The sequence below is a fragment of the Elephantulus edwardii genome, unplaced genomic scaffold, assembly GCF_000299155.1.
Source record: "Elephantulus edwardii isolate Elephantulus edwardi_28Jun2011 unplaced genomic scaffold, EleEdw1.0 scaffold00106, whole genome shotgun sequence".
Classification (NCBI taxonomy): domain Eukaryota; kingdom Metazoa; phylum Chordata; class Mammalia; order Macroscelidea; family Macroscelididae; genus Elephantulus; species Elephantulus edwardii.
Genome location: NW_006399856.1, coordinates 11,011,300 through 11,023,415, shown reverse-complemented (window position 1 = coordinate 11,023,415; position 12,116 = coordinate 11,011,300). Strand labels below are relative to the sequence as shown.

At 41.4% G+C, this 12,116-nt stretch overlaps 1 protein-coding gene and 1 pseudogene across 1 annotated transcript in view; both read right to left on the bottom strand.

Moving 5' to 3' along the window:
* The window catches only part of ACADL (acyl-CoA dehydrogenase, long chain), a 49,343-nt gene that overhangs the window by 25,374 nt on the left and 11,853 nt on the right, over window positions 1-12,116 (bottom strand). The window contains exons 5-7 of the mRNA XM_006891957.1: window positions 6,989-7,055; window positions 1,843-2,007; window positions 1,158-1,259 (exon numbers count right to left, since the gene is read on the bottom strand). Coding sequence (XP_006892019.1) covers window positions 1,158-1,259; window positions 1,843-2,007; window positions 6,989-7,055 — 334 coding nt within the window. The remainder of the gene's footprint in view (window positions 1-1,157; window positions 1,260-1,842; window positions 2,008-6,988; window positions 7,056-12,116) is intronic.
* LOC102870425 lies at window positions 5,914-6,456 on the bottom strand (annotated as a pseudogene).

Genomic DNA, 12,116 nt, shown 5'->3' with positions numbered 1-12,116 from the left:
GCTATGAGTCGCAGGCGACTCGACGGCACATAACAACAACAACATCTGTAAGAATAACGCCGCAAAGCAGTTATTTTATTTTGGGGAAGACTGGCCTTACTGTATATATATTATATAATTTATTTAATTCTTTCTCATCTCTTTCACTTATAGATGTGTAAAAAATTCTTTAATTGTTGATTTTGTATTTATTGCTTTCTGTGTACAATATATCCTACTATCTCTGTGGAAATTAGCTTTTTAAAATATACATTTTAAATTCTGCCTATTGGTACAAAAATACTCATGATCACTTTAGTCCCAACTTATCCTATCCTCTCAGCACACCAGTGTTCCTGACCTTTGTTCCATTTTCATGTTTAGCCTATGACTGGCTGTCACCAGGCAAGTGACTCCCTTTTACGGGCAGTGGAGGCTCAGTGATCCCTGTGAACCTAATCTTCAAAAGGACACATAAAGAAACTGACCTTGGAGGCTTTTCAGTCTAAACTTAATACCTTTCTCCCTTTGATTCAATTACTATTAAAATGTGCCAAATGTCTTAGCTGACATTTTCTATAAAGAATTACAAGTTCATGACTTACAGTTATTCCAAGAAGGAATAGATATATTGATAGATATATCTATATATTTCTCTGTGTCTCTGTGTGTGTGTGTGTGTGTGTGTGAGTGTGAATATATATGAAGCAGAAGCAGCATCCACATCCTAAACAAATTGCTTCCAGAAGCTCTATGAACTTTGACAGATATCAATAGTTGTAGAGAGGCTTCAGGCCTTTTGTTCATAGGGTCATTATGAGTCATGCTTGACTTAAAGGCTTAAAGGCTTGACTTAAATCAAGAAGAACAACATATCTAGATATAGAAGTATATATCTAGATACAGAATAATATATCCAGAGATATATAGTCATTTCAAGAAGGAAGCACAGAACCAACACTTTTTTTTCCTTACCCACTTTAAAAGTTTTGATTGGATAACCTGTAGTTCAAGTATTTATTTACATAGTCTACAACGTTTCTTTTTCATAGTTTAAGTTGTACTCAATTTTCTGGCTAAACTTTAAGTTTTGCTTGCATGGATTTGTATAGTTCTAGGTTATTCTATCTCAGTTCACTACTCACTTAAAAAGATGGCATCTTTAAGCATTTTTTCACCTGTGGAAGCTCTTTCATAAGGTAATAGAAACCTTTATTTTCTTCTCCAAGTAAGGCACTAGCTGGCAACCGCACATCTTCAAAGAACAGTTCAGCAGTATCCTAAAAAAACCCCAAACATAAAATTAAGTAGAGAAGGATCTCATTTATGTCTTCCAATAACCTGATAAAGTTAATAATTTTACTCTTATTTAAGAAAAACGAAAAGCTAAGTAGAAATGGTTAATTACAACTAAAAAAAAAGTTTGTGGTGAACTAGGGACTCAAACATATGTCTGTCTTCCTAATTCCAAATCTTAGCATTTCTCCACTCTACTATTATCCAGCTATTTACATATGGAAAACTAAGGATTTTTAATCAATACTGAACATACATTTTTTCCTTTTTTGTAACTATGTAAAACACAGGAGGAAACCCCCCCATAATATTTCTCAATTAATTTCCTAAAGAGAGTCAACTGCCCTGCTCCAATTTTGCCAATTTTAAAGCAGACATTCAAATGCCCTAGTTTATTCCATTGCTCCCCACCAAAGAGAGCTGCAGTGCTGCTGTACATGGTTGGCTAAATCTAAGAAGCATCTTTCTTAGAACAACTGACTGTGCCACATGTATTTTTTATTTATGCAAGGCATCTATCAGATTAATAATAACCTCATTACCTGAATAGGATTTATTATGACTTACCTGGGCTTTTAATCCCATTTTCTGGAGCTTTCGCCCCTTGATGAAACCTTTCATTCCATTTTCCACCAGAAAAAGACTAATGCCGTGGGCGGGAGAGCGGGCCTCACGATTTGTGACCGCGACTACGATGACAACGTCACACATCCAGCCGTTCGTGATGAAAACCTGCAACATGCAAAACACCATGCGTCATACCACAATAACAGAGGCCTGCAGGCAATTGTCACTTTTCATTTACTCGCTGTGCATCTGAAAGTCACTGGTCAATGAATAAAGTTGCTTAAAGAAGTGATGCCTTTGAGCTGTGGTGCTGGAAAGAGTATTGAATGTCCTACAGACTCCAAAAGAACAGAAATGTCTTGGAGAAAGTGCAACCTTGCTCCTTAGAGGCAAGGGTGGTGGAACTTCATCTCACATATTTTGGGCATTTTTTTTTTTGGAAGAAGACCTGATGCTTGGAAAGATGGAGGGTCAGTGAAAGCGAGGAAGACCCTTGATGAGATGGACTGGCACCGTGACTGTAGCACTGGGCTCAAGAATATCAGAGATGATGAGGATGGCACAGGGTACAGATCTGCTGTTCGGGGGTCACTATGGGTCACAGTAGACAATAAATTACCTGTAAAAATGCACATGTACTCAAAAGATGTACAAATTACAATTGGAAAAAAGCCAATCCAAGAAGACGGAAACAGATAAAACATGCTTCATGCCTCTTGTCCTTCCCCTACTGAAGGAGAGCAAGTATATAAAATTAAACAGGAAAAGGAAATCTTCTATGAGTTCACAATGCAAATATCATCATGCCAGTTTTGTTCCTGTCGATGTTTCTTTTTAATATAGTTAAAATTATTCTATATTTGCATTTTATATTCTAATATTTTCACTTAATGTAATTCTTTCCCTAAAGGGTGAAACCAAGTTTCTCCCTGGAGGCTAGGATTTTGAAGCTCTGTCTCACATACTTTGGGCATGTGACCAGGAGGGACGGGTCCCTGGAGGAGGTCATCATGCTCGGAAGGGTGAGGGGAAGTGCAGGAGAGGGAGACCCCGGATGAGATGGACTGATATAGTAACTGTGTCAATGGGGGTAAGTGTGTTGGAGTCAGTGCGACTGGGTCAGGACAGAGCAGGCTTCAGAGCTGTTGTACATAGGGTTGCTGTGAGTCATAGGCAACTCTATGGCACATAACAATAACAACTCATTATAATAAAGCAGAGAACTCTGGTGGTCTGGTGAATAGGGAGTTGCACTGCCAATCCCAAAGTCAGTGGTTTGAATCCACCAGTTGCTCCAAGGAAGAAAGATAAGCCATGTTCTCCTGTGAGAATTACAGCTCTGGAAAAGCCACCGAACAATCAGCAATAAGTTGGTTCTGACTTGATGGCCATGAACTGAGTATTATAATGCAAACGTTGTGTTGTCATTTTATGATTGCATATTATGTTATCTTATTGACATCTATTACTTAGCCATTTCTTTACTTTTGCTAGCTTTTAATTTTTGTAATTTCCAATAGAGAATTTGAAGCAGAGTAAATGTCATCTTTCCTGGGTGGTTTTCACAAAAAACACAGTTGAAGAGATAGGACTTGCTTAGAAAGGCACAGTCATAGGAGACTGTGCTTCTTATTTCACTTTTGGCATCTGTCAAAACAAGCCCTCTCTGAATTACATATGAGCTGTGCCCTCTTATTATAATCTTTAAGCCTTCTTATTATAATCTTTAAGATGAATAATTTAGACTAATATGTCTTAAATGTTTAAAGAATACATGTCACTCAAGATAGCCTATGAAAATAGATTTTCTTAGAGCATAAAATAAACTCTGCATTTGGAAATTCATAATGAAAATCAGCATCGCAAACACTGAGCAGATGTACATATTTTCCAAATTTACTTGATCAGAGGCATTATTTTCTATATAGGAATTAAACAACTAGGTTACAAAAGAGTCAAGAGAAAAGCGTGGGTTAATGCGATCCACAGATGATACCAGTCCACATATTCTTACCAATCCCTGACAGCGTATATACAGAAACAGAGCACTGAGAATCAAACGTTTGTAGCAATTTTCAAGGTGACCTGGTGGCACAGTGGATAAAGAGCTCAACTCCTAACTTAAAGGTCATCGGTTGACAATCAACTCAACAGCAACAGGCTTGGGTTTGGTTTTTGACAGCAACTTGCCAGGGCCATGACATTAAAGCGTGTGAGTTTGTGAACACGCACTACTAATTGGAAAGAAAAACATTTTTAAAAAACAAACAAAAACTAAACCATCAAATTTTAAAATGCCTATTTGGAAAGACTTTCCAAGTGCAGGAAATGAACACTTCTTTCCTTTAGCAATGCCAACTCTAAGTACTTATTAAGCATACAGGACACAGTCTTAGGCAAAGAGTGACATCTGCCCTCATGGAATTTATTTCTCCTTAGGAAAGATTTACTTATGAGTCTATTCATAACCTTAATTGGAGAGATTCTTTAACTCTATTATTGAGTTAGTATGACATTCAGAAGGACTGAATCCATGGTCACTTACTTGATTCTAATGCATGTTAATCATATAGGACAGCAGAACAGCACATCGAGTTTCCAAGCCAGTAATTTATAGAAGCCACATCTTTCTTTTTGTAAAGAGTGTTAGTGCATTTGAACTATTTACTTTTTAGCTAGAAAATAGAGTGCTTAATCACTGCACTACCAAGGGCCCTTCAGAAGGACTTCCCATTTCTATCATTGATATGCTCTTTCCTAGCATCTTTTTTTCTTCTAGTGTTCACCTTACTAATTTATTAAGCTTTTCAATTGTCCTGCAATGTGGGTGTTTGTAATAAATTGTTATTTTATACCGGTTTACTTACAAAGTTCATATACATTGTTTTTCACACTCGATCTTTCCCATTTCCTTAACTCACCCCCATCAAATTGTGCGACCCTATGGTTAGTTAGCCCTCCGTCCTCACCCCTCTGCTCCTACCCCTTGGATTCTCATACACGTTTTACTAGTTATCTTATTTCTACAATCATGGTCTTACATGGTATTTGAGCTTATGGGACGGAATTAGTTCACTTCCAAGTTAGGCAGTAATTTATAGAATAATTTCTCCTGCATGCTGCAGAATATTGTATTTTATGAATGTACCATAATTTTTCAATCCATTCCATTGTGGTTGAACATTTGGGCTGTTTCCACATTCTTTACATGGTGCATAACTGTTCTGCAATGTTTTTATGTTTTATTTCACAACAAAGAAAAAATATTCTTAAAAAATACCACAGGAAAAAACCCCCAACACCCAAAACCTTGGAAAATATACTTGTTTCAGGAACAAAGAACTAATTTTTCCCAAAGCTTCTAGAAAATACCTAAAAAGATCAATGACTCAGGAGAAATATGAAGGTTTCAAACAGGTAACACATGAAAGGAGACTACATCTCATTTTTGATGAACAAGAAATTAAAAAAGGAGTTTCTTCATAGAGTTCCTTTAAAAACGCTGGGGGGGAGGGATTGTAAAACAATGGGGGAACTTTTACTTTTCAAAAAGAAGAGTGTACTGAGGGGTAGGGTGGGCAGGGAGAAAAGTACAAGAATGAATGAATGGAAATCCAAAGTCTCTGTAAATTTTCATTAACAATAATGTAAAAAAACCCACAAACCCAAGTTAGAGCTTTTTCACTTCAAAGCTTAAAGCCAAGGGTTTTCCATCTACTCAGGTATTTCTGCTTACACTGTTAATTTTACATGGCTTTGTCTTTACATAAATTTTAATAAAGCAGTGAACTCAAAACACTTATTCTTCCTGCAGCTGATTTATCCAGGAAGCTGCTTCTCTTCATAAAGATGAAGAACCTTGCACTTGCCCTACTGAGTATATCATAGGAGAATATGGGACAAGAAGTGGTTTTAAAGCAGTGCTTTTAACTTTCACATTAAAAAAAGTTGAAAACACCAAAGATCAGGGGGTATTTGGAGCTTAAGTGGAATCTATAAAGGAAAAAGGCCTGATGTAAGGTAACCATGTCTGAGAATAGCTGTGCACGTGGCCCCAAATCTGGATGCAAGTCAAGCAGGACCAGGTTCAAGTTGCTTGATTTTCTCTTGGAGTTCCTGGAACTGTCTTTGATTCCAGTTGGTGTGGATCTGGAGGCTGGCCATGTGTGCAGAGAGCTGCAGGCCCTCCTGGAAGCTGGCTTGTGCCTGCTGCAGACTGTGAGGAACCAGAATTCCAAACCAGTTCAAGGGATTCTGAGCACCTGCTGAGCGCTCTGGCTGTGGAGTCTTAGAAAGGCCCTTTCGTCTTGGCAGAGCTGGCTCTTGGGGGCCCACGTCCTCCGGGCTCCGACCGGCCGTCATCACCACCCACAGCCTCTGGACTCTGTCCTGAGCCTCGCTAGTGTGGACACAACAGTGGGGCTCCCTGTGGGAGGCATACTGCAGAGGACCCACTGACTTGACACCCATGGCATAACGAGCCTTGGAGAGTGAGAACCAACCTTCCTCTGCTCTGGAGTTCAAAGCTGCCCGCTTCACCTCTAGTTTTTCAAAGTCCTGGAGCAGCTGCAATAGCAGTGAGTCCAACTCCTCTCACAGGACTATGCCCGCCATGCGCTATACAAACAGACCCTCCTGGCATCTTTTGAAACTCTACTTGGTATTTATGAGAAAAATCTCTTTCCCAGTCACTCATCAACACAAAGTTAACTAGTTTGTTCCATATTTGGCAATGTGGGCCTTACTTTCACCTTTTCTTGTCTGATAAATGCTGTTTGAAAGGTAAAATGACTTTTGTCATATTAGGGAGGGAATATGCAAAATTGAATATGGAAAAGGCTCATGAAGGTTATGTACCATAACTATCACTCCCCCCCCCACACACCCTTGTTGTACACCGTTGAGTCAGATCCGACTGACACAGGAGACTACCCATCCTTCTACAGCGGAATATCCGGTGGGTTCAAACTGCACACCTTCAGGATTGCAGCACAGTTTCTTGATACTAGGCCACCAGAGCTCCCTCAACTGTAACTTGTTTACAGTCTCATAAATACTACAAGTTATTTCTGTGAGTCCCTAGTCATGATAGACTTAAAAATGAGTAGCTTTGAGCAAATGGCTTTGGGAGCCCCTACTGACACACCTTGCTTCCATTGAGAATCCAGTCACTTCCATCCTTTTTGGCATTTGTTCTTACTCCTTGCAAATCACTGTAATTGAAAGAGATGAAAAAAAATATCAATTAGTGAAAACGGGATTCTGCAAGTGCCATTAGGCAAGTGTTGCTGTTCTTAGACCCCCATGAATTGAGCACAACTCACAGGGACCCTATGAACAGAAGATGGGAACCCTGCTCTATCCTGTGTCATCCTCACACTTCCTGACACACAAAAGCCTATTGTGGCAGTTCTATGTCAATCCACCTGGATGAGGGTCTCCCTCTCCTTTGCTGACTCTCCACCCTTCCCAGCATCATGCTCCTCTCCAAGGAATAGCCCCTCCTAGCAACATGACCAAAGTATATGAGACAAATGTATGTATGTAGTAATTCATAATGGTTTAATACTAAACACTGGCTTTGGATATTAAAAAGAAGTCACAGAACTGACTGAAAGACCATGTCTTTCATATAAATAAATACGTGATTATGAATACACCATGGGACTGCCAGGAGAACAAATAGGTTCGACTTAGTGAGTGAAGCCAGGTTGCTCCTTGGAGGCAAGCATTCTGAGGCTTCATCTGACATTCTTTGGCCTGCAAGGAGGGATCAGTCCTTGGAGAGCGACATCATGCTTGGGAGGATGAAGGGATGGAGAAAGAGAGGGAGATCACTGATAAGATGGATTGATACAGTGACTGGAGTAATGAGAGTAGGTGTGTCAGACAGCAAAGTGGGCACAGGATAGAGCAGGTTTCAAGGCTGTTGTACACAGGGTTGCTATGAGCCACAAGTGACTCTATGGTACATAACAACAATGATTACATGAGCAAAGTTCAATTTATAGAATATATAACAAGCTTCATTAGCATTCAAAAACCCCCAAAGGGGGCTTAAAGAATAGTTCACAGCCACTGTTTCCTTTTGAGTGTTTCCTACTATGTTGTTCTGAGCCATGAGTTGACAAGTCCTAGTGACCCCTATGAACAATAGCTCTGAGCTCTGCCCTATCCTGAGTTAATCCCACAGTCTCTGACACACTTGCCCCTTCGCCAGACACCGTGCCAAGTCATCTCATCCAAGGTCTTCCTCTCCTACACTTATCCTTTATCCTTCCAAACACGATGTCCTTTTCCAAGGACTGGTCCCTCCTGGCAACATGCCCAAAGTATTTGAGTCAGAGTTTCAAAATTCCACATTTAGTTGTTAGTTCCTTTTCCTGTTTGCTTCCACAATGACTAAAGTTGTGGTAGCAGTGTCAATGTTAAGCATTAGAAAAGCCATTTTATATGTTAGCATTGTCATTGTTGTTACGTGCCATCAAGTTGCTTGCAACTCATAGCAACCATAGGTACAACAGGGTAAACCCTGCTCTGTCCTGTGCTAATCTCACTGTCTCTGACACACCCACTCCCATCACCCAAGTCATGAATCAATCTACCTCATAGAAGGTCGTCTTCTCCTGCGCTGTCCCTCCACCCTCCCAAGCATGATGTCCCTCTCTAAGGACTAGTCTCTCCTTACAACATGTCCAAAGTATGTCACACGAAGCCTCAGAATCTGTGCTTCCAAGGAGTAGCCTGGTTTAACCCTCTCCAAGATGAAACTGTCCCTTTTCTTAGCAGTCCATGGTACATTTAATACTCTTCTCCAGAACCACAGCTCAAAAGCATCAATTCTCCTTCTATCCTCCCTAGCTATTGTCCAGCTCTCTAATGCATGGCAAGTGATTGCAAAAACCATGGCCTGTACCAGGCACACATTAGTCTCCAGAGTGACACCACTGCTCTTCAGTAGCCTGGAGAGGTCCCTAACAGCAGACTTTCCCATTGTAATATGTCTTTTAACTTCCTGGCTGCTGGTGCCAAGAGTGCTGACTGTGGAGCCAAGCAAACTAAAACTGTGAACAATCTCAATCTCTTCACCATCCATCCTAATGCTGCCTGCTGGCCCAGTGGTGAGAATCTTGGTCTTCTTGATATTGAACCTTAATCCATATTTAAGGCTGCAATCCTTGACCCTCTGCAGCAAGAGTTTCAGGTCTTCCTCAGTTTCAGCAAGCAGGGTTGTATCATCTGCATAACGTAGATTGTTGATGGATCTTCCACCAATCCTGATGCCACACTTCTCCTCATAGAGCCCAGCCTCCCAAATAATCTGTTCTGCATGAAAAGGTATGGAGATAGGACACATCCCTGGTGCACATCCTTCCCAATTTTGAACCATGCAGTGTTTCCTTGCTCTGTTCTGACGACTGCCTCCTGGTCCAAGTATAGGTTTCGCATTAGCACAATCAAGTGTTCTGGGATTCCCATTCTTCTCAGAGTCAGACACAGTTTGTTATGATCCACACAGTCAAATGCCTTTGCATAGTAATGAAACACAGACAGACATTCCTCGGTATTCCCTGCTTTTGGCTAAGATCCATCTAACATTAGCTACAATATCCCTAGTACCATGACCCCTTCTAAACCCAGCCTGGACTCCTGGCAGTTCTCTGCTGATGTGCTGTCCCAGTCGTTTTTGGATAATCTTCAGCAGAATCTTCCTTGCATATGCTATCAACGATATTTTTCTGTAGTTTCCACACTCTGTTGGGTCACCTTTCTTTGGAATGGGAACAAATATAGATCTCTTCCGGTCAGTTGACCAAGTGGTTGTTCTGTTTTAACTAACAGATGTTAGAATTGTTGTTATGTGCCGTCGAGTCGCTTGCGACTCATAGCAACCCTATGTACAACAGCCCTAAACTCCGCTCTGTCCTGTGCCAATTGCACTGTCTCTAACACTCCCATCCCAATTATCCCAGTCACTGAATCAATCCACCTCATAGAGGGCCTTCCTCTCCTGCGCTGTCCCTCCACCCTCCCAAGCATGATGTCCCTCTCCAAGGACCGGTCTCTCCTCACATGTCCAAAGTATGTTAGACGGAGCCTCAGAATCCTTGCCTTCAAGGAGCCACCCGGTTTAACCCTTTCCAGGACAAATCTGTTTTCCTAGCAGTCCATGGTATTCTCAATACTCTTCTCCAGCACCACAGCTCAAAGGCATCAATTCTCCTTCTATCCTCCTTGGTCATTGTCCAGCTCTCTGATGCAAAGCAAGTGATTGTGAAGACCATAGCCTGTATCAGACCTGAATTTCAGATGTTAGCATTAGAGAAACTATTTTGCTCTGACAGCCATTTAAAAAAAATATACACCTCAATGATTTTAGCAATGATATGTGTTGCGAAGGTTTATGTTCCCTACTACATGCTGAACCCGGTTGGTTACCACTCCCTGACTACAAACTGATCCTACCCGGGGCCTGGACATCCATGAGGAATCCGAAACATCAACGACTCCTGAATGTGCAGAAATCTCAACTGCCAACCACAGTGAACACTGTGTAACCCCCATGCCCAATCTCTGTACATAAATCCAATCTTTGCTTCCCTTTGGGCTAGGAATGATTTGGGCAGTAGCTGACGTTCTTGACCCACACATTTAATAAAGAAACTTTGATGACCCCCTAAGTTCTGGCTGAGGGTTTAGAATCCCGCATTTTCGGCCATAAAACAGCAATGGGCTCAAGTGTGTCAGAGGTGACAAGGAGGGCACAGGGCATGACGGGCCAGACCTTTGTTCATAGGGTCGCTATGACTTGTGGTCAACAGCACCTAATGACAACAACTCATCAAATTGTGTTGTTATTGTTATGTTACAGTGAGTTGGAAATGACTCCCAGTTGACTCTCTGTGGTTTTCAGAGGCTGTAAATCACATGAGAGGAGACTGCCCATCTTTCTCTCAAGGAGCAGCTTGTGGATTTAAATGCCATTGGGTTGGCAGTGCATCTCCTTACCCGTAGGCCACCAGAGCTCCCAGTATAAAATGTATAATTATATGATATTATATCTAAGTACACAATATACAATTATTTTTGTTAGGTGCCATCCTGTCAATTATGACTCATGGTGACCCTATGATCTGAACTCTCTCCTATCCTGTGCCATTTTCACAATCTAAGACACCCTCGAGGCAATTGCCATAGTCACCAAATCAACCAACCCACCTGGTTTGAGGGTCTTCCTCTGTCTTTCACCATCCATCCACCTTCCCAAGCATGATGTCCCTCTCCAAGGAATAACTTTTCCTAGGAACATGTTCAAAGTACATGAGACAAAGCTTCATCTTCTTTGCCTCTAAGGAGCACTTGTGCTGCACTTTCTCCAAGACATTATCTATTTGTTTTCTTGGCCATCCATGGGATATTCAGTGCTCTTCTCCAGCATCACAAATCAAAGGCACTGATTCTTCTTCTGTCATCCTTAGTCACTGTCCAGCTCTCAGATGCATAGAAAGTTACCAGAAAGACTATGGTCTGAATCAGACACACCTTAGTCCTCACATTGACATCATTACTCTTCAATAATCTTGAGAGGGACCTAACTGCAGATTTTCCCAGTGCAATGTGTCTCCTTATTTCCTGACTGCTGGTACCAAGGAGGTGTTAATTGTGGACCCAAGCAAGATGAAGTTGTTGACAGTTTCTCCTCTCTACCCATCATGATGCTTCCTATTGGTCCAGCGGTAAGAATCTTTGTTTTCTTGACATTGAGATGCGATAATATATACATTTTTGCTGTTATGTACTGTTGAGTCAGCTATGACCCATAGGCCCCCCTATGAAGAACAGATTGGAACCTTGCTCTATCTTGCCCCACCCTCACTATCTCCATCACACTCAAGTCTATTGTTGCAGTCACTGTGTCTGTCAGTCTATCTCCTTGATGCTTTCCCCTTCTTCTGCTCCCCCTCTACCTTTTCTAGCATGATGGTTTTTTCCAAGGACTGATGCCTCCCGACAACATGCCCAAAGCATCTGAGACAAAGGTTCACCATCCTTGCCTCTGGGGTGCACCCTAGTTGCACTTGCTCCAAGACAAATATGTTAGGTGCCATCGAGTTGACTACAATTTAAAGTGATCCTCAGGGAGCTCTGGCTGCCTAGTGCTGAGAAGCTGCATTGCAATCTCAAAGGCACCTTGCTCAAATCCACCAGTTGTTCTGCAGGAGAAGGATGGGCAATCCCCTGCACAGTGCACTGCCTCTGCAAACCCACTGGAG